At 40.2% G+C, this 23007-nt stretch overlaps 1 protein-coding gene across 10 annotated transcripts in view; it reads right to left on the bottom strand.

Moving 5' to 3' along the window:
- The window catches only part of UBR5 (ubiquitin protein ligase E3 component n-recognin 5), a 143829-nt gene extending 128098 nt beyond the window's left edge, over nt 1-15731 (bottom strand). For 7 of the 10 annotated variants that reach the window (XM_090040460.1, XM_090040463.1, XM_090040462.1 and 4 more), the window contains exons 1-2: nt 15413-15731; nt 4487-4549 (exon numbers count right to left, since the gene is read on the bottom strand). In XM_090040460.1, coding sequence (XP_089896586.1) covers nt 4487-4549; nt 15413-15474 — 125 coding nt within the window. In that variant the 5' untranslated portion in view covers nt 15475-15731. The remainder of the gene's footprint in view (nt 1-4486; nt 4550-15412) is intronic. The other 3 variants (XM_090040461.1, XM_090040458.1, XM_090040457.1) reach the window with 1 other exon arrangement.
- Nucleotides 15732-23007: the final 7276 nt, after the last annotated feature.

Genomic DNA, 23007 nt, shown 5'->3' on the forward strand with positions numbered 1-23007 from the left:
CACAATAACTTGCATCAAAATTTTCAAGAACTAGACAAGGAGTTCCCTGGACCATTAGTGTTGATTTTTAACAAACCTGAACATTAGGGACACGAGGAAGACAACTGAAGTTTGTGCCAGTATTTCAAAAGGTTAAACAGGACAATCCAGCTAAATACAGGTCTATCAGACCGACAATCACAGGTAAAATAATGACATGCACAATATAAGACTACATTAAAAGCATTGATGCCAATCAACATAAATGTATTGAAGCTGGACGCTGCCACACTAATTTGATATTTTAATTAGATAAATTTGGTTGTTAAATGCAATAACATTGAATGTAACAAACTTCTAAAGGGCACCTGATTTGATACTGCAGAACTTTTTTTTCCCTAAAGAAACCACTATAGTCAAAATCAATTCAGCATACATTAGATGGCAAAAAATAGGAATCACTACCAAAGGATATACAATTCTAAAAAGGGCTCATGGGGACTTATCCTTGGCTTATGGCATTCTAAATTTTTTGACGCTGAATATGTGCAAGAAAACAATAACTGACAGAGTTCATAGGCGATTCAAAGATTGTAGGAGTAGTGAAATACTGAACGGTTCCATGTACAAAACAATGGCCACAGACAGGCATTTATTTCTGCCAATCGAACATGTCTTAAATTCTTACCAAAAGAAAAACAGCCTCAGAGCAGAAGCATACATACATTCCAGCCCCTGGCTAGAGGTCAGCTCTCCAGCCAAAAAAAGGCAGTAAGAGGCTGCTCCCAGGGCCACTGGTGACAGGGAACACATTACTTGATAGCCTGTCCTCTCTCTGGCCTGGGAAAGGGGCACGTTGCCAAGAGACAGCCCCCAGCTTTTAAATCATCCTGTTGATGCCCAGCTGGGCAATGCACACAGTAATTTAAAGCCTGTGGGATCAGGAATGGGGTGGGGAGAGCTCTCCCCGCAGCAATCTCTGGCTCTGTGGACTATAAATGTTACTCACGGAGTAAGCAATGAGGGGACCCTGGTATGAGAAGGAAGGGAGCAAGGACCAGCTGCTTCTATGATCTGCTCCTGGTTGCCTAGAGCAGAGGAAGCAACCTGTCAAACCTCCCTGCCTGATCCTCAGACTAGGAACCCTGGTCTGAATAGTGGTTAGAGGGCTTTGCCTTGCTGGTCTCATTCCCTCCAGGACTAGTCCAGGCAAAACCCCCAGCCCCTTCCTCAAATCCGGTAAAGCCAAGTCTGGGGAATAGCTGGGGAACAGTTGTCTCACTACTCCCCTTCCAGACTGGACTGAGGAACACACAAGCCTTCACTCTTGCCAATGAATTTCTCTCACAAGGGAGATCTTCCAGGTGTCAACCTGGAAGATTTTTCTCCTGAAGGGAAAAATATTTCCATATTTCCTGCGGCAGTAATTGAACGGACACTTGTTTGCCTGCCATTTCTACTAGGACAGCAGCAATTCTCCCAGCAGAAATGTAAATGCCTGTACATGGCTATTATAACCCAAGAAAATGGGTTGCAGAAAGGGGAGCACCACTGCTGCCAGGATGCGTGTGCTTTGGATTGAACAAGGGATGTCAAAGACACTCAGTCCCAGGGGCCAGATGAGTAGCCTGGCGTCAGTCCATAGGCCAAGCAGCCTGCAGATTGGCTCCATGCATGCTATGTGCAGCACTGGTCCAGCCCCACATGTGCTGCATGAAAACCACAAACCAGAAATGGCCTGAATCAGGCTCATAAGTCTAGTGTGGTGATCTGTTGCATGCAGCATGCCAGAGTCCGTCTGACCCGTGAACAGAGCCCCATCATCACAGGTCATACCTTTGACACTCCTGCATTAAAAGGTCATTGGTTAAAAACAAAAATAATTCTGGAAGACAGGACTGGAACCCAGTTCTGCTGCCTGCCAGGGGAGTGCCCTCACTAGTAGGCTACTTTTAGTTTATCTAGCAGACAAAGATAACAGCTTTTGTCTGGTGGATGGCCTACCTAATTTCAACTTTCAAGAGTCGGACTAAAAACAATATACTCTTACAAAAAATGAAAAAAGAAGGGAAAAAACAATGAGGATAATTAACCACAGGAACAACTTAGGAAGGGCTGCAATAGATTCTTCATCACTACAAATGTTTAAAACAAAATGATCTTTTCCTCCAAAATGTACTCTGCTTCAAGCAGTAATCAACTCTGAGAAATCCTATGGCCTGCATTATACATCATGTAAGACTAGATTACTACAAAGGTCCTTTCTGAGTTTCAGGAACTACTGAAAGCCTTCTGACCTAGGGACTCTTCGCTATACCTGTGCAGTGCCCAGCACAAGTTCACTTATCCTAACAGGAACCTCTGGGTACTACCATCCTAAGAAAATTACGCAGTAATAGTTACCAGCCAACATTACTCTTTAAAAAAGATTGCAAGATTTCCTTCATTTTTGGTAGACTCTTTGGTAAATTTAAAACTACACTTAGATTCCACCTTCTTTTCTGCACAAAGTTCCTAAAGAGTAAAACAGGTCAAGTTACCATTTGGATCAGCACCTTAAACCATCTCCTTTAAGGATGTGTAATCAAAACAAGTATATTCCATAAAGCACTATCCTTTCTTTCACAAGAATGGTATCAGCGAGCCATACTAATAACCACTTAACAGTGCTCCTGACAGTAGTTTAAGACAAAGCATTACAAGATTCTCCTCCCATGGAAGACACTTGCACTTGTCAGCAATAAGAATGTAGTATAAGAATGTAGGTAACAAGATGTGAAGGATTGAGGAACTGACCATGGCTGTTGTCACTAGTCTAAAGATAAAGTAGTGCGCTTGCTGACACAAGAAGTCCTGTAACCCAGGCTGAACGTTTGTGGGAGATGACAAAACCCAAGATCAGTCCTCATACAGACTTTAAAATTATCCAGCATGCAGAAATTATGTATCAGATCAAATTTTCCAATTCCGACACAAATCTTGCAGACCTTCTATGGGTTAATTATTTAGACATCCTAAGACCCTTGATTCAGACAGAGACCACTCCCCTTACCCAAAAGAAGCTTACAAACTTTACAAAAGTTATACGAAGGAGGGGCAGATGGACAAGACAACGAAAGGCTGAAGGAAGAGAACAAAGACAACATCAATAACATAACATAAATACTCCGTAAAATCTAATGCACAGGATGGGGTGTACACGGGGGTGAGGAGGGGGTTCCATCCTTCTTGAAAAAGAATAAAAATAAGTAGCTTCAGAGAGTAACTTTACACAGTAGAGTTTTTTGGATTTTTAAAAAAATAACTAACTGGTTGGCAGTAGATTTGTAGACTACGTCTTGCAAGCTAGGAGATAACTCGCATTGACCTGCCAGAGTAGCAGTTTTGATGCATTTGGTTGGATGGGCTTTTACAGAAGCAAATGGAGTTATCTGTCCTGTTAAGGACCAAATGAAAGAGAACTCTGATTTATGGCAGAACCCTTTTAAGAAAAGATAATTATTCCAGATACTAAGTCCAATCACATCTGTTAGGAAGGAGCTGGGCTACCTAACCTGAATCCTACCAAATCTGAAAGAGCTCAGTCTGAGGAAGAGAACAAACTAATGCTCTATGGGACTAGGAAGGCACTGCCAAAAGCAGAAATACTTTAGCAAGAAAGCCTCAGGGTCAGGGGAAAAGGTAGGTATTAGATTTATGCTGAACTGTTATTTTGGGGGTTGCTAAAGATGTGGGTTCAACCATTAAAAAGTGCCTTGAAGGGCTAGAACACATTCTGGATATAGTGTGTTCTGGGCTGGGGAATCAGGCCAACAATGTAGATATTTATTGTTAAAATGAGAGAAAAGAACATGTTCTTCTAAATCAAGTTTACTTGTAAAATGCACAGCCATAAGTTAATCTAATAATAGTATCTTTAATACTCTTAGACACTACCATAAGCTCAGAAGTCAGTCTTATCGTTAGATGAGCAAAGTTCCCAAATCCTAAAATAAAAAAACCTTAGAATTATCTTTTTTTTTTTTTGCAAGAGCACCTTCATAACCCCTGCCCCTTGTGGTAGGCACTGTGCAAATGAGACAGCCCTTGTCTTGAAAAACAATGTCAGTTTAAGAAGTTGGGAACTAGATACACATACAGAAGGATCAAAAGAAAAGATTATACTAATAAACAGAAGCAGTCATAGCAAAAGCCTAACTATTTTACAGTTGTATATTGTCTAACTGTTTTACAGTGCTTAAGGCAATTTTCTGTTGTTTAGAAACTGTGAGCAAAGTCTAAGCTTTTTCTTATTTGCACAGATTATAAGCAATTCCCATTGGCATGTCCTGCAAAAGAAAATTAAAATCACTAAAGAATTAAAGAAACAATTATGACATGTATGATTTGATGAACAAGGCAGCGATACATTCAACCACTAGAAGCGGTATGAGAGAAGAGCAAGTCACTTTCCTTACCAAAGTTAATTCTGATGGGAAACTTAAAAATCATAATTTTAATTAGATACCTTTGCCTGAATTTGGAACTCCAGTTTTCAAAGAGACTGCCATCATGTGATGTCTTCCTAATGCTGCAGTGTAGACAAGTGAAATGTAAACGGCTATTTACATTCATCTCCATGAAGTACAGTCTTTGAAATCTAAGACAATTACAAGTGCTAGCTAGGACACAGTTAATAAAAATAAATAAATTTATCTATCATAGATAACAAAATGGTGGATTAATCAAGACTGGAAAACCCATGAATAACTGTGTGCCATCTAGAGGGCATATAAATGCAGCTGAAATATAAAAGAAAGCAGTGCTAAGTTAGGAAGACTTATTGTAAGAATGTGTAAAACAATGATAAACTGATAAAACAATGCCTTATTTCAATTAATAGTCTAAAGTTATATCTAGCAAGAAACTATAATACCTGTATTTAGATTATGAAAAACAAGGAAATAATTTCCTATTTCTCTCTCTCATTTTTACTTTTAGGCTCTCTGTTGTAGAGTCTGCAAAGAAAAATTTGCACATAAAAAGTTAACCCCTGCTGCCACCATATTTTTATTGCATTTGCACGATCATTAAGACGTTTCCAGCAACTGATTAAGGGCCCCATAGAAGGTGCAATCCAGCAAGACAATAGCAAATGTGGATGAGAGGGAAGGTTTGTGTTTTGCAGCTATACAAACTAAACAAGACTTGGACCTATCATTGCTCCCACTGCTTTACTCATATATTTCCTTTTCTTCTACCATTATTGTCACATGACAATGCTGTAGGTACTTCCATGTAGTTTAAAAACACATTTTGGGAGGCTCTAATCAGAATGAAGTGCTGAAATAGGAAAAGAATAAAAAGTTTGAAGGATACAGTAATTTTTAAAAAAATCTGACCACTTGTAAGGGAAGAAGATGGCATGAAGCCAAACTGGAAGGAAAAATGAGGTTGTGTACAGTTAAGATGAACTACTACCAACAACACCACACACACACAAAAAAAAGATGGAAGAGTCCCAATTGAGCGAATGAAGGTAGGAGATAATACAGAATCTTTCTGACTATTACTGCTTTTCCTCCATTCAAAGTCTGGTGCCCTGAGAAGACTCCTGCGGTTACCAGGAAAAAAGTTATGGATTCAAACACTAGCCTTGAATTACCCACCACATCCTTGCCTGCAGCTCATAGTGGTGCTTGGTGGTCTTTACTCAAAGCAACCAGTACAAAGGTTTTTTTTGAATCAATATGTTTCCTAAAACTGTAAGCCTCCAGATTTGTCTGAGTTATACTTCTTTGCCACAAAAAAAACTGGCAGAAAATCCTACTGGCAACAGCCATAAAACAGTAATTATTGGCCAGTTTTGTCAACTCTCAGAGGTGTCAATCAATAAACTGTTTTCTCAAAATTCTCTTTCAAATCATAGTCTTATGATGCTATACCAAGCTATCTATTTTGTTACAACACAAACAGCAGTTATATGTCCTCACTGAATTACTCATGCAGTCTGCATTTTTTTCAGGCAAAAATAGATTTGGGAGTAAAACATTGCTAGTTTAGAATGGTTTTATAAAATGAAGTGCAGAAACCCATAAGGAAGGGCTAGGAAACATTGTGAAACTTTGTTCTGTAAGAAAACTGACTTGGAACAACTAGACTTAAAAAGAAAAAAATGAAAGAAAAAAGAAATACCATATTTTATTGCATATAACTTTCCCCTAGATAAGACACACCATCTTCTAAAAGATAACATGAAGAAAATTACATAGATCAAGTATCTGAGTAGCAACAGCTAGGGAGCTAAGCCTGCTGCTAGCCCCATGCACCAAGGAAATAGTGCCCCCAGATGAATCCAGTACAGCAGGTCTGGAGCCATGCAGTGGGCCTGGGGCACCTCAGCCTGAGAACATACCGCACCCAGGGCCAACTGCTAGGACTGCGACCACATGCCAGGTCTGACACTGCATTCACCCCAAGAACCAGCACTCTGTCCCAGACCTAGTGTCCCAAGCTGCACACATGGCTCCAAAGCTAGCACAGAGTCCTGGACTTAGCACACTGGGTCCCAGGTCACGTGACAGATCAGACCTGGTCCTTCCACGAACCAACCCCACACGTGGAAAGGGACACAGTTCCCCACTGGAGGTAGGGATGCAGGTGAGGTGCAGTACCAGTGTTATTTCCCATCACTCCCAGAGCCACAGCAGTTAATGCTGCCACTGCTGCAACCTGCCCTTCTCCCACCCACAAAATTTTCAGACCTACATGGATCCTTTTTTCTCTTATATAATACGCATTCCACAATTTTCCCTGGCTAGTTTTCAGGGGAAAAGGTACAGGTTATATGCAAGAGAATATGATAATTTTAAAATTTAATTTTTCAAAGAAATGCTTGGAACCATTTCATGGCATCATGTTGGTGGACTGTTTGGTAACTAAACTAAAGTAACAGGCAAACTATGTCACACACATAGTTGTAATCAAATATGCAACTGTTTCATGATGCTAATAAATGTACAACCTATTTGCATTTAAGATACTTTACCTAAAAATGTGAATCCTGTAATGCTGTACAACGTATCATAAGACTCCAAAGGAAGGAGGCACTCATTAGTACAGGAACTTGCAGCAACAGAATAAAATGCTAACTTGTGACAGTTTCGTTCTTTACTTTCTCACTTGGCAGCTAAGCCCTAGTCTGCGGTTATATCTAAATAGGCAGTCTTTGGCACATATGTAGATCCAACTGCAACTTCAGAACAATGTTAACTTGGCTTACAAATGGCTAGTACACAAGATGGGGCTAGCCTACAGTATTTAGAAGCAGCACCCTGACAGCCTAACACATTCCTAGTGTGCGCTACCTTTAAATCTTGGCAGGAGATGAGCAGCATTTAAATTTAACCCCTAAGCGATATTTTTCAAACAGTGCATTATAAATATTTGGTATCATCTTACATGAAGATAATTCTACCCTGTGTGGTTTAAGTACTTGCACAACCTGAGATTTTAAAATACAAAAAGTAAAACTAAAAAATTTGCTCAAAATTCACAAACAATCCGACAGATTCTAATTGTGTTTTGGAACTGGGAATAGCTTCCCTATGATACTTGCATCTTTTATCCTCACTTTTTTACTTTGTCATTACATGTAAGAAGCACTTTAAAACATGTACAAAGACATCATCTCTTATATTTATGTCACTTAGTTATACAAGGGCATACAAACATAAACCATTTACTTTAGCTTAAAAGAGCAAAGGACTTTATTGCAAGTCAGCTGTTCCAGTGGGTAACTGCCCACATGCATGTTCTTACCACTCGGTAAATTAGAAGTTAACTTAATTCTTTTCCACAGACAGCTAAACAACTGCAGTTTAGCTTTTCACTTACCAGGGCATATGGATAAGTACCAGAGTCCTTTTGCCCCATGAAAAATTGCTCTTACAGGTAACATCCTTACAACAGAAATCGATGTACCATTACAAAGTATACATGTATTACATTCTTGCACAAGTTTACAAGAAGCCAATTTAAAATATTTTTGAAGAACAAAGAGCTCTCACACATTTGTAACTTTCTAAAGTTTTCATGTTTTGTCTTTTTTGCATTAACATTTGAACAAAAGTCCTGAGAGAATTTTTTTCTCCTGTTTCATTCTTTTTAAACCTAATGAGAGAGAGAGAGAGAGCGAGCACGCGCGCGAGCAAGAGCTCAAAATGCTGACTTTTTAAATCAGAAGCACAATGTTCCTAAGTACGATGTCAAAAACATCTGAAGTTTGAAAGCTGAGACTTGGTATGCAGTGCCAGTAACCATGATTTTAGTGCACTCTTTCAACACTGTGTAGTCACCACACAGAATCTTCATTTAAAATGACAGGCATGTGGTGCCAGGACAGATGCTAGCAATATATGCACAACTTGAACCACACCTTAAAGGACAGCCTGTAAGTCTTTGCCTAACTGTTGCTTCTTAGCTTACATCAACTCACCTCCTGCCCAATCTGTCAGTCATCTTTTTCTCTCCCTGAGGTTTTTATGTTGCTGCACATCATTGTGGTATCAGAGTACATTCTACATGAAATCACATCCAATAACCTACTTCCTCCAGGACTGCGTGGTATGTTCAACACTGTTTTAAAAACAATGTTTGCATCTCTTTTGAGGAGGCAGTTCTCAAGTATGGAAGGCAGAAGTAGGGGGTTATCATGGGAAATGATTTGCCAACTTAAAATTATGGAGATGGTTCTTAGTGGTTAATAATATATATTTTATATATATGGTTCTTAGTAGAGCCACTAATATTATATATATAAGAGCAGCATCTGGTTACTTTGGAACATTAATCTTTTTCATGGATTTTATATAATATAGAGGACAGTCTAAGAATTTCATTTAAACCAAGAACTGCGAAGTCATAGTTTCAACCAACTGAAAAGCTGATAGTACCTTAGGTATGCTGTTTCAGTAGAATCTCTGAGGTTATACATTTTATCTTTGTGAAAAAAAATATTTTCTTGTGCAATGGATATAAGCCCTCTCAACAGTCTTTCACAAAAGGTTAAAAACAAATGCTCACACCCATTAAAATCTGTTTCTAGAGCTAAATTCTGACTATATGGTATGGTATGCAATATATATTATTATACAGTCATTCCCAATGGCAACTAAAGCATATCATAATAGACCACAATAAGAGATCAAGGTGGAACCGTGAGGTTTTTCGCTCTTACAGTAAATTAACACGTTAAAAACATATTGATACTAAACTGCAAAATCTTATAAACCTTTACAATCAAAAGCTGAAAAAAATTGTGACAGGTCTGACTTGGACTTCCATCCCCAAAGTATGTCCAATAGTCTCCTACTATGGGGCCAATAATCCCACAAGATTAGCACGCGTGAAGCGCAAGTCTATAGGCCAATGTGGTTTCACCATTTTTTCATTTCAGAACGCTAAAGTGTTGAATGGAGGTGCAGACCCCTGTGTACTGCAAGTGTAGGTATTCACATACTTTTAATTGATCACAGTCATCTTTCATGGACCCCTTAGACATCATCTGTGGATATCCACGGGTCTGCAGACTACAGGTTGAAAACCACTGCTATAGGCAATCTAAGAGCAGGAGGGATATGGGTAGTTTGTGTGCTCCAACTGCTCTTTTGTTAAATTCATTGTCTGGCTTTTCTCAGTTACATCCCAGAAGTGTAGGCACAGTCCATTAAATACATGCTCACCATGAAGTAGAGTTTAAATGCAAGAGCTGAGAAAAACTGAAAGAGGACTCTGGAATAGAAGTAGAGAAATGTATATCACCTAGTATTATGGGTTTTAACAAGTAATTTTTTCCATTTTTGACCTCAGGTATGAGATGCTGCTCAAAAGATGCATTCAGGATTTTTACATAAATATCCAATCAGAAGTTTGTACATAAGGAAACAAAATTTGAGAAGTATGTAACAATATTTAAATCTACAAGATTATCAAACACACATTCTTATTTATGAAACAGACTAGAAATCTAGGATGTCCCCAGACAAAAACATCATAAAAATGTGTATAGTCTAACTTTCAATGGAAGTCCTTTCCATAATACATTTTGGACTTTATTATATTCTGTAATCCCAAACACACTTTACTGCACTTTTCAACAACAGGGGATGCTCTTCACACTATAGTGAATACAGGTAAGACTTAAAATGACAGTGATCTAGCCAAAAACTCCCCCTAAAATAAAGAATTTCACAGAAAGAATACAAAGCCTAATACAGCAAACCATAAGGCAAAAAAAAATGACAACCTGGAGAAGGATGAAACTTCTACCAACATGTTTTTCCATGATTTCACTGTATAAGGATTACCATGCTTTCCTCTGAAATACCTGGGATTAACCAGCCACTGGTGGACACAGGTACAATAATTCTCTCTATAGTCTAAGGATTCTTAAACTTTTGTTTTCAGACCACAAGCGCCTTAGAAAGCGCTCACATTCACAGAGAACTGGACCTTTCTGTCTCCTACTGTTAACTGCTTTAAGGGACACATTCAGGTATACTAAGTAATCTTATATAGGAGCAACTGCTGCAGGTGCCACAAAAATGTATAATCACAAACGGGTGAGGAGACGGTCAATAAAAATTGATATCAAAATGCATGTCATGCTACACAGATCTAAACACTCCTCCTACAGACCATTACAGAGTTTCAATACTCCCATCCCATCTTCAAAGTAATTACAAAAAAGTGGTAAAACCTAGTGCTGCTAAAATTTTCACAATAAAAAATGGGGGGATTTTAATTATATAACTTTTTTCCTTTTACCAGTGTTTGTAAGTAAGAACAGTTTTCTAAGTGTTAAAAGAATCTTTATGTTATCAATTAAAAACAAACTTGGATCCGTTTGAGCCACTACCACCCAACTGGTTGCCGCATAAAAAATATACAAAGTAGAATTATCAGACTCTTTTTTTTTTTTAAAAGGGTTATTATTTGTCTTCTTGGTTTTTATTGGTTACGTTTCACAGAGTTAGCTGTTAGTGAAAATTAAGTGTTGTTTTTAAAGCAGCATTATGACTTTGAAATGTTACTAATTTTGTAAATGAAGGGCTTATTCCAAGACCTGACTTTGACAGGGGACTACCAATGTTTTCCTCAAGTTAATAAATAAATTATAGTGTCAGTGTGGAAGGCATTTCACTGCCACCAATACTTCCAGAAGTTAAATTCAGATTTCCTACACATTTAAGAAATTTAACCATTAAAACAAATCATCATTAATATTATTTAGGCATCTGTCCCTCAAAAAATCATATGGACTCAACTGAAGGTGCAACTCTGTACTACTTTAAAGCCCTGAGGAGGACAATTATTCCAGTTTATACAAGGTTAACTTCAGTTTAGCTCAACTCAGCTAGGAATCAGTTTAAAATAAGCCAAGATAGATTAACTCAGTAGAAATATCAGTGCAAGAGTTTGCACTACTTTAAATTTGTTTGGTTGGAAAAGACATAAGGCAAGAAACATACAAATAACGGAATGCGATTACAAATTATGCTGACTATTAAAAATAAATAATCCTAAAATTTACAACATTTTAAAAGTTTGGAAGTTTAAAAAATCTCTCACCATAAATTAACGCATATGAAATTTAGTTTTCAATGATCATATTTCAGGCCCAATACTTACAAGCTCTTTCCAACAAAAAACAACAATGTACTATGCCCAGTGTCCCAGTGACAGTTTGCAATATTAACTTATAACCCTGATTTGAGCACACAGACTTTAAATGTAACAGCACCTTTTCCACCAAAAAATGGTTTCCCCATCAAAATCTTAACGGGCGTTTCCAAGTCTTATCTGCAAACACATTATGTTTCACAGAGACATTTGCCTTTTGAATTTTGTCAGTGCTAGACTGAGTAAAATGCCTGGATATTTCCTTCAAATGGAAGTGCAATGGAATAAGATATTGGCTTTTGAAATATATATGTAGCTTAAAACTGAAAAGTATGACCCTCCTGGAGTTATTTTTGTAAAACTTCCCTGTGTTTGCTAACATTCTAAACAATAATTCCCTATATTTTCATTTGAATATAATTCAGCAGCTACTTTCATTATGCACCCATTTCCCTATTTGCAAACACTCCAAGATTTTTTTTAATTCTTTGTAGATTTTAACAATAGCAGCTAATCAGTAGAAGAAAAAAGGTGCTTTTATCACATGACATCCAAGAAGCATCTAACTACAACTAACCTTGTCTACATTAAGTTCATCATGCTAGTGTATAGATGCTGCCTAATCTGGCAAAAGTGCACCTTGTTTCTACTGAAAACAAGCCCCTAGGACAGATTTTGTCATTCATGTATGAAGAACTGTGATGTCTGCTAAAGTAAGCAAATGACTCTTCTGAAGCCACAGAATAGCAAGTGGAATTGAGGTTTCAGTAAGTCTGTGGAGCCACTCTTCTGATAACGCCCATTTCCCCAACATTACATAAGGAAAAAACTAATGAGTACTTATTTATGGATTTGCCAGTTTCCTGTCTCTCCCCATATAACCTGTCAGTCAGTGCAGGAGCCCCTGCAGAACTGAATTCTTGTAGTGCCCGAGCTTCAGCCTTTCACATAATGGAGAATCCCTGAAACATGAGATATAATTTGCCATAAGTGTATTATTAACAAAATAACTGAAGTTCCTACTAACACTGTAGCAGTGCCCTTCAATTTTTTTAATGAAAACCATAAATTACAATTACACTACAGAAATTTAGTTTCTTAATCAAACTGTAGAAAAACACACCTGGAATTTCATTTTTCCTATATAGTTTACAGAATATAAATTGATTAGAAAAAAAAACAAGTGACCTACTACTATTTATACAAGCTTGCTATTTCTCTTCAAGTTTTGTTACTTCCATTAATCTGAAATGAAGCTGAACAGGTCTACTATCCATTTCAAAAGATGAATCTTAATACAAGTCCCTAAAATAAAACAGTATCTTGTACTAAGTTTCTCCAAAGAAAACAGCTTCTACAATCTAACAAATATCCTGGACAAGCTACAATTAATACTACTTCCAATTCTATGAGAGAGCACAAGAGTCACCATCAAGGAATGGTCTAAAAGTAATTTCAGATACTAAAGATTTCCAAGTCCCCATCCTAATTTTTTATGGTTTTACATGAACATTCTCCTTTAAAACAGGCTAATTATATAGGTGGAATTAGCCCATATATACAAAGGGCCGTCAAACCTCCACCCTTAAATTTCAGATATTTTATATGATGCTGACATTTTCTGAAAGCTGATTTTTAAAGTTACTGCCTTTTATCCTTTACACTTCCTGCCCTATAGGATTTACACTGGTTAAATGCATTATTTTAATAGCCAAAGCTATCCAATATGTTGATTCACAATGGTATTACACACATAAATCTCTCACGATCCAAAACAGGCCAACACACTAAATGCAAATATCTGTTCTTCGTACATTTAGAATTTCATGAGCGCAGCATAATTTAATATTATTATGCACACAGTGCTAAACAAAGCACTAATAAGCAAAACAGAATTCTGTTTCCCTAAAATCAGATTTCTGAGTAGCAATTAGAAGCTGCAGCAGGATGCAGGAAAGTAAGTTAACCTGATGACCATACCAGGAACAGGGAGAACATGCTAGGCAAGAAAAGGAGAGCAAGAAGCCAATAAAGAGAGAAAAAGACAACCTAGAAGAATACTGTACATCTCTCTACAGTAATACTTATCCCTGTATGTAATGTGAAACTAGTCATAATGTTGTCTAGGTACTGATATACACATATACACAAGAATGATAAATGGTATTCCTAGATAAAACTGATCTGGAAATCCAGAGTACATGCACACTATTTATCAACCCCTTTGAATTTATAATATGACGACAAGCTCTGATACTTTTACAGATTTCTAGTAAAATTATGTTTGTGAAATGCATATTTATGATTTACAGCACAGATTAAGGTGCCATTTGATTTGACAGAAGTCACTACTTAACACTTCCAGTTTTTCACACATTAATTACTAAATTTTAGAGAGCTAATCTTAACAGCTACTGTTGTGATTAAAAAAAATGAAACATGAGGACTGAAGGGACGCATCCAGTACTGATAAATCAGCAAGACTAGTTAAGTTGAAACATCTCTTTAGATTTTTCTTTATCAGAGCAATGTGTGAAAATTATGTATCAAGTATTCTCAAATGGATTTCTTAACATTACATTCACACGTGTGTGTGCACTCACACATGCCCTTCACCCCCTCCAAAAATCAAGGGCTTTCATTAATCAGAATAGCCTGATGAAGGAATGGAAGTGCTGTCTGTGCTGTATTACTCCTCACAATTTTCTCATTCAACAGGAAGCAGCTGTATGCCACGTTTAAAGGCATTAGTGGAGCAGGCCAATCTTAGCAGTAGTCAGTCCTCCTCTTCTGGGAAGCATACACCACCACCCTACGAAATGTGACATCAGGTCATCCAAAAATGATACCCACCTACCAAGCTTTTGGTCACAGTCTCTTTTATTATCAAATAAAACTTCATCTCCATTTTAAGGACAGTGATGAAGCAGTTTGAATGAAATATGATCTTTACAGTGACCTACTTTATTTACTGTAAACATTCAGTCCTTGAATTGCAGGTGCCAGTTGAATGGCGGCATCTCAGCCATGAACTGGTACGTGTCTCTGCCCAGTTCTAATTAGTGGGAGAAAAACTCGAACTGAAGCAGCCCAGACCCAGACCCGTTCTCAAGTTGCGAGAAAGATCTGTAGATCCACATCCAGAAGCAGCTAGATGGGAACAATTCCCAGCCTGTAAGTAAAGCTACTGTTACTCAGCACAAGCAGCCGACCAGGGAATCTCTGCAAGAGGAAACCATTACTGGATCCCGACAGCTTTGCAAGGGAGAAATGCAGGAAGAGCAGAAACCCCACGGGTGAGGAGGGGAAGGGACAGCAAGGCTCCCCAAGTCACCCCCTCCCAGCACGCACACACGGTCACTCAGAGCAGGCTCCTTCCCCCCCGCGGCCCAAACCCTGCCGAGTCTCCATCCTCCCCCCTCAGCTCGCTGCCGCATGCCGGGCCTCGGCTCCCCGCCGCTCCATCGCGGCCCAAGCTGCGCGGGAGGAAGCGAAGGCAGAGGCCTTGGAGGTCACGTCCACAATTACAAGCCCCCACCCTCCCCCCCCGGCCCAGGACTGCCTCTGCGGCTCTCGGGCCGCACCTGCTCCGCCGCAGGGCCGGGCGCTCCGGACAAGGCCGCGCAGACGGCGGGGGGAGGGGGGAATCCCCCGGCAGCCGCGGGACGGGCGCTCCGCCCCGCAGGCCCCGCCGCCCGCATGGGCCGGGCCGGCCCCTCCCCTCGCCCCGGGCTGGGCCCGTCCCGCGCGGCGCCTCGGGGCTTGGCCTCACCGATCGTTGAGCTGGTCCTCGGTGCCCGGCAGCGGGTGCACCACGAAATGGATGGATGTCATGCTGCGCGGCCGGCCGGCGGCAGGCAGGGGCCGGCCACACAATGGCGGGCGGGAGGAGCTCGGCGCCCGGCCGGGGGCGGCGCCGCGCTCGGGCCCGCGGGCGGGGGCTGCGCTCAGCGGCGGGGCGCGGCGCGGTGGGGCGCGGTGGCGGTGGGGCGCGGGCCGCGGCGGCAGCGCCAGGGAGAGCCTCGGCCCGCACCGCACTCACACACGCGCCGCCATCTTAACTTCCAGCCTCCCCTTCCCCCTCCCTGCTCCCCCGCCCTGCGCCGCGCCGGGCCCGGCAGGGGCGGGACGCCCGCCGACCCCACTGCAAGCCCCGCACTCATTGGCCCAGCAGACGCCGAGCGGCGGCGCTTCTCTAAGGGCACTGCGGATTGGCCAGCGGCTTCGCCGAGCGCGGTGGCGTCAGACGCACGCTACGCCAAAGCCACGTGGTTTCGCGCTGGGGAGGTCCTTTCCCCTCCGCGGAGGCGGCGGGCGGGGCGAGGCGCAGGATCCGGCAGGGGGAAGCGCGGGCGTCTGTAAGGGGCAGTGCGGGCTTTAGGGGTGGGGAGCGCCTGGGAGTCGTTAGGAGCTCGGTGCGGAGCAGGGAGGAGGCTGAAACCTGCCTCAAACCCTAGGGAAGCGGCCCTGTACTCTATTTTTCCAGTCGTCAAGCACGAAAGCGGTGCTGTGGCTCTGCCCCGGATCTGCCTCTGAAGCCGACCAGGGCCTCCTCGTAAGGGGGAGAGGTCGTATCCCAGCCTCTCATTGCCGGAGCCGAGTAGTTGAGGAGAGGCACGGGTTTCTTGGGGGGACTCTTTTATTGCACCGACTCTAGTCCAGCCGCAGTGTTGGCCCTATAGAAGACATTGCCCTAAGAAATCCTTGCCCCTCGCATCATGTCCAGACGGTCTTGGCTACAACATAGCTCCTACGGTACTTCAGGCCTTGCAGCATGCAAGGTTTAATATCCCCTTAACAACGTCCCTTGCAACTCGGGTGTTGTTTTCCCACAAACACATAGTCTCTCTTCGCGTGTCCTAGCAAAAGGTGCTCGTTTAGGAAAGAAAGTTCTAGGTTGAGGGATTAAGATGTCTCTAATCCTAATGTAGAGGGTGTGTTTAAAATCAGGATGTATTGAGGCGTTAGTCTGTACGATATAATGAATTGTTGCTGAGATTTCTCAAAGGAAGAACTACACTAGTTTTTATATAAAGTTACAATTTACTTAGACTTTACACTTCACTTTACATGAGATGGATGATAACTGCAATGAGTTTACTGTCTGACTTCAATAATCAAGTATGTCAAAAACACACCTGAAATCTCTTCCTGAACACTCTGTCAGCACTTCTCTAAAGGTAAACATGAAGCCTGTCTGATGAAGGAAGTTAAGATATAACTGAATTGTACAGTCTAGGTCGCAAGTTTGAGGCCATAGCAGAAGCACTTGCAATGCAGTCCTGTCAGATGAATCCGTGAATTCTGCTAGATACCTTGTCACAAGGACACGAGAAGGAAGCATTCATGACATCATGAACAGCATCCTTGGTAATCCACTGGAATTCTCATATTTTCCTTCCATAGTTTCTCACGGCAAGCGAAATAATTTTATTACTGCTATAGACTAATCCTTTTATCCTTCCCTATAAATGGGTTCAACTATGCAGAGGTGGGGAGAAGATGCTGCCAGTATTCTCTGAAAGAAGAGTGCAGAGGAACTGATTATTTCTTAGAATTAAAATAGTACCTTTCATTTTCCTGGCCTTCTACTAACCAGGCTGTTTCTTAAGAAGGGACATGAATGATGAAATGCACTCTTGCCTATGAAAGCTTATTTCTGAATGAGTTAGTCTGTAAATTGCCACCCTTCCCTTTCTTTGCCCTTCTGCAGCCAGTAACTTTGTAGTCAGATTAGCCCATGGTAAAAGAGAGATGATGCCTCCACTTCAGTAATTTGTATTGCTCAAGAAGTTTTCCCTAAAAATGAATGGAGGTGCTTGGTGAACCAGATCGCTCTGGTATAATGCAAAAAGTTTTGCCATTTTTCACCATATGCTTGAATTTATGCATCTGGGAACTGGCTGGTTTGAGCCATAGCTGTACGAAAAATTACCAGTTCTGGCATGGATAACCAGTTGCTTGTCTGTCCTTCAAAAAGACATTGCCAGGTTTAACAGCTGAACAAATCCATAGATTACAGCATGCCAAGCTTTGATTTTGGTGGAACTACAGCTGCTTATAGCCGAACCTGTCTTTCCTTCTTAAAAAGTAAAATATAGCAAACATTGGTTTTGTGTGCATTTTAAATATCTCAAGAATACTGATAAGTACACCTGTAATAAAGGTACAGACCCTTTTACTAAAATCCAGGATAGGGAGTTTTACATTGATGCTGTACCCTTATGACCACGGTCCCAGATTAAATATAGTACTAAATTAACTTTTTTTTCTGCAGTGTAAAATGAAGGTTTGTTTGTATGCCACACTACTCTGAAGATTCTATACCAACACTTTTTCACTTTTCTTCTTTACATCAGTCTTTTAGCCCAGTGAAATCTCTTAATTCACATCAATTAGTACAACTATGTTTTCTGAAGGTGAGGGACGTTAGTCATTTTATCAGCAAGATCTTTTATGTGTTCTAATAATTCACTTAAGCCAAGTATCTCAGATTTCATTAAATTTATTTCAACATCTAATTCACTTAATCAGCGTTCTAAAATACTTGTTTTTGTAACAGACTTTGGTATTCTCCATTGTACTATGTTCAGGCAGCTCTGCAATGAGTCTGCGTCTCTTAATGTGCCTTTCGAAGTGTGTTATATATAAACCATTGTGATCTGGAGCATTCTAGTCTTCATTAGTTGGAATCTCAGGCTCTCCTGGAATGTCCAGGTCATTTAAGTTGCCAGATATACAGACAAGTGGAGCAGCTTTCTATTAAGAGCAATTGTCACTGTACACACACACACACACACACACACGAAGTTAGCATACTATGTAACCCAAAATATAAAAGAAAAAGAAGAGCTAGGAAACTTCTGCAGGAGCATGTCTTTTCTGAGGGCCCATCAATCTAGTGTACAGATGCTGGCTAACCCAGCAAAAGCCCAAATTCAGTTATCAGCCTACCTGCATCAGTGCAAACGAGAGCCATCGTTTCTTTTACTAAAATTAAGTTCGGCAATTGGTTCATGCTTAGGGTTCCACCAACGTTATTAAATTAAATGATGGCAAAATTGCAACTAGTTTCAAGATCTGAGTGCTCTAACATCTCAGAAAGCAACAGTTTTACAAACTATTCTGAAATGGTTTTGGAGGACAATAGACGTAAAGGGAATTTCCAATTAGCAGTAGTGAATGTCTCATATTTCTCTAAGTTCTAATGAGTTTTCCAGACTGAATCTTATTTTTAATAGATTTTAATTTCAGGATATGTAATTTGTGTGTTTTTTGGTTCATTTGTGTGGTTCTTGAAAGACTGATGTATATAGATGACAGCACTTAAAAATAACTTTGCTCAGGGAAAAAAATGAAACCTAGTATGCTGTTTTGATGCTGGAACAACTTAGCCCCTAGGCTTTTGCATCTTAATGAAGACATCAGTAGAATATGAGAGATTAGCTGTTAGTTAAAATAAGTGTTATTTACTGAATATAGATTACAAACATTATGTTTTTTTAAAAAATGGGCAGTGTTGCTGTTTTGACAATAAATCTGGTGATGTAGACCATAGTTTCTCAACCTGTGGTACGTAAGACACAGGCAGGGGGTGCGCGGGTATCCCCACTCTCTCTCTCTCTCGCCCCTTCCTCCTCTCAAAACTATGGCAAAAAATTTGGTGCATTGTGCAGTGGTTTAAATTCCTCAGTAATAATTTGGTTCAGCCCTCTTAGCTTTGGCCAACATCACTTCTAGCGCAGGTACATACTTGAGTTGCGCACCCCTCAACTGTGGTGTAAAAGGTGGCAACCCTACCCACACCAGATCAGACATCTATTTTATCATGGCCTTATATACACAGGCCTTCTTCCAACATATGGCACACAATCTAGAATTTTCAGAAGTTAAGGGGTACTTGCTACTTAAAAGGTTGAGAAACACTGATGTAGACTAGGACACAAGAAACAGCTTGCAATACCACACTGTCCCTATATACAAAACATTATAGTGGTGGATTGTCTCTTAGGCCTAACCTATACAAAAAACTAACAAATAAGCAGTGACTATGTCAACTATACCTGCTACACCAGCCAAAGGATTTAATGCCGTTATACCAATCTGCATTTTACTGGTACAAGTATATTACAAGAATAATCATGCTAACCAAAGTTGCTAATCCTGGCAGAAGTTTTAGGTGTAGACTTGGCCTTGCTAGGACCTGTTATTTTGTTGACACATCATCAGAAGTACGTTCAGAAACAATATTAGATTTATAGTGCTAGCTGACAAAAGAAAGCACAAAGTCTCAACTTCCAATTTTTTTCCAGATGCTAAAACAAGCAAGCACACACACACACGTCCCAGACTTGTTCCATAACAACTTGTTTCACTACCATAAAGCAATGAGGGACTGGCAGAAGAAGGGGTTCAGTGTGTAGGAACAGTTCGGTAGTGGTGATTATGGCTGATACAACATGCCTCAGGGTACAAAAGGCCCAGAAAAAGCAAGGCTCCAGCTAGCGTGGAATCACCCTACCCCATTTGCTCCCAAGCTGTTTAAAGCAATGGTGCCAGCAGAGCTCATTGCAGAATGTATGGCAGGGTGTCATATTACTGTAGAAGAAATCAAGGCTACCATTTCTACAAATATCAAGGAGAAGGTACAAAATACTGTCAAAGTATCCACAGGGGTACTCGTAGACACTCAGCCACATTCTCCACAAGGAAAGATTTGTCCCCACCACCTAGTGCCACAAATTAGCCCTGCAACCTCCCGAAGTGTCATTCCCATCCCCTTCCTATACCCAATCTGCAGTTCTGCCTTCTCCCCTGTGCTCCCTGCTTGGATTGCTGCTTTGCTTTCTGCTCCCTGCCTTATCTGCTCCCTGTGCTTCCTGTCCCATACCCCATCTGCCATGTGCCACACACACAGGGGGCCTGTGTCACTTATGGAACTTGCACTCTAGGTTAGCCACCCCTGGTCTAAAGCACAGCCCTGCTTTCTGCAACACTTACATTACTCTTGTAAAACATTTATACTAAACTTCTCAGAGCTCCTGGTTTTTGCTAAACAGGCAGTAGCTCAGGCATCTCTTAGTGTTCCTGGATAGTTCCTGGATGACTTCTTTGGGTATGGTCAATTGATCTTTTGATCTCTCTCTCCTTTATGATAGCTGAAATTCTATCCTGGTGCCTGGTGCCAGGTCATCCCAAATACTAGATAGTTATTAAAACAAAGAGGCTTCTTTAAAAGGCAATTCTTTTATTCTCTAGCAACACAAGCATGACATTTGAGTCCAGGGCAAGGAAGGAAATGTTTGGACACCACAAAAGAAAAATATACTATGCAGCTACCTGAGCTCCCTTTCTTATTCCTTTTAGGTTCTTCACAGCTCTGCTGTGTCCACTCAGGTCTGATAAGGTCATTAGTTCTTGGTTCTCTACAGGGTTTGCATCCTTCTTTTCCTTTACTGGTGCCAGATGAAGGCTGTCTCTGCCAGGTTGCATAAGGTGTCTGTCCAGTCATACTGGGAGGCAGAATGGTCCTTGCCAAATACTATATGAAGTGTTTCATGGAGCTGCAGCTATTTGGGTCATCCCAGATATTTACTAGTTGCCCTCACCTCTGGCAGCCCTGCCAAAACTCCTTCACCCTACAATGCTTTTCACCTCTACTTTAAGCCATCCCCACAACTTCTAAAAAATGTGCTCAATGCAATTTTTGTTTTGTTCTGTTTTCACATTCCATCTGGGGTCTAAAAGTCAATGGTGACAGGAAGAGACAGCAGCTGTGCCCATAATCAGGATTGTCAGCCAAAGTCTACCCCCATTTATACAGTGTCCCACAATATAGAAGACAATGTAGTTGCACAAGCATAACCAAAGGCAAAAGAATTCAATTGTTGTTATTCAAATCAGAAATCATTACACAAACTGAAATCATTCATTCTTGGGGCTTCCTGCATTTACATTATTTTAATAAGAATAAAAAATCTCTCATAAAGCACCTCTGGCTGCCTCCCAGCAAAGTTTTAAATTGTTACGACTTTATAGAGAATTAGCAATATGAATGGATCTTCCTTTTTTTTCCTCAAAGAAACAGACTATATTGAGCATTCTTTCAATATACAATGGACCTTTCTTTTTTTCCTAAAGAAATAAACTATGACAGATTTAGTTTCATTCTCTATTTTGAATAGTTGTGGAGCTCTTTTTGTGCTGTGATTATATTTGATGGCAAAATAACACAGTACTTTGGTGAAAAGAGATTTAAACAAGACAACCTGAAGACTGACATTTTCAGTGTTCATGGGTACCCTGTGGGCAACATCTGGAGCTTACCTCAATAGCAACTTGCCAAAGTGCTTCAGCTACTGGTTGTTAGATCCAGTTTGAAGGGTTGGGATTGTTATTCATCCTCCAAACATTCTATTTTTGGCTTCAAAGACTGCTGATTGTTATGTATGTCCTTTGGTTCTAAGCTTGCTAAGCCTCATGCATATGTTTAACCTTAAAAGGTTAGTTGGACTGCTCATCATCCTCAATGTACAGTTGAGCATACAGATAAGGCTTTACAAGATCAGGGAAGCAAATGAGAATACTAAGGTCATTTTACGTAAGATACCAAACAATACTACCACGGAGACTAGACTAGAAATTAAAGGATCTTTGTTCTTTAAAAAAAATCTACTCTTGTGGCCTATTCCCAGGCTGAGATCATAATCCTTCCAGGACATCATAATGTGTTGTGGAAATGATTACATTGCAAAACTACAGTATATTTTGGACTCAACTGAGGAAAAAGTTCTGATAGACAAGGTCTTACAAATGAAAAGTTCTGCCACAGTATAAGCTAACATACACATCAATATGTAAATATAGAACCATTTTTTTAATTTACCTTTACACACCAGTAAATTTTTAAGAAAGGAAAAAAATAAATAATCCAAGAATCAGAATTTTAAAAAATGGTTTTGAAATATTTGCATTGCAAAGTAGCATTGACTTAAGAAAAGGAGACAGCTAAACAGTTGTGAAATGTTACAGTCAATACAACAAATGTTGATGTTTTACCCATGTATTACAAATGTCTATTAATTCAGTACATTAATAAGAAAATAAGCATGTTTGTTTAAGGATGCCAATAAACTACAGCTCATTTCAAAGTATTGGGGTACAGGTAATGTCAATACTAGTCAAAATTATAGCATATTTTTAGTGGCTTATAACCAAGCTAATTGTTTGGGCTGACAGTTTCCATGGGTGTTTGATTTTTTTTAAGTTAAGTTATTTCTAAGAGGGGAAGAAAATCCCTATGTTAAGACATTTTAACCACTTTGTTCAGAATCTGTTATATGACCATGCTTTGAAGCAGGAAACTTA

The sequence above is a fragment of the Crocodylus siamensis genome, chromosome 3 (genome assembly GCF_052110815.1).
Source record: "Crocodylus siamensis isolate JL-2025a chromosome 3, ASM5211081v1, whole genome shotgun sequence".
Taxonomy (NCBI): domain Eukaryota; kingdom Metazoa; phylum Chordata; order Crocodylia; family Crocodylidae; genus Crocodylus; species Crocodylus siamensis.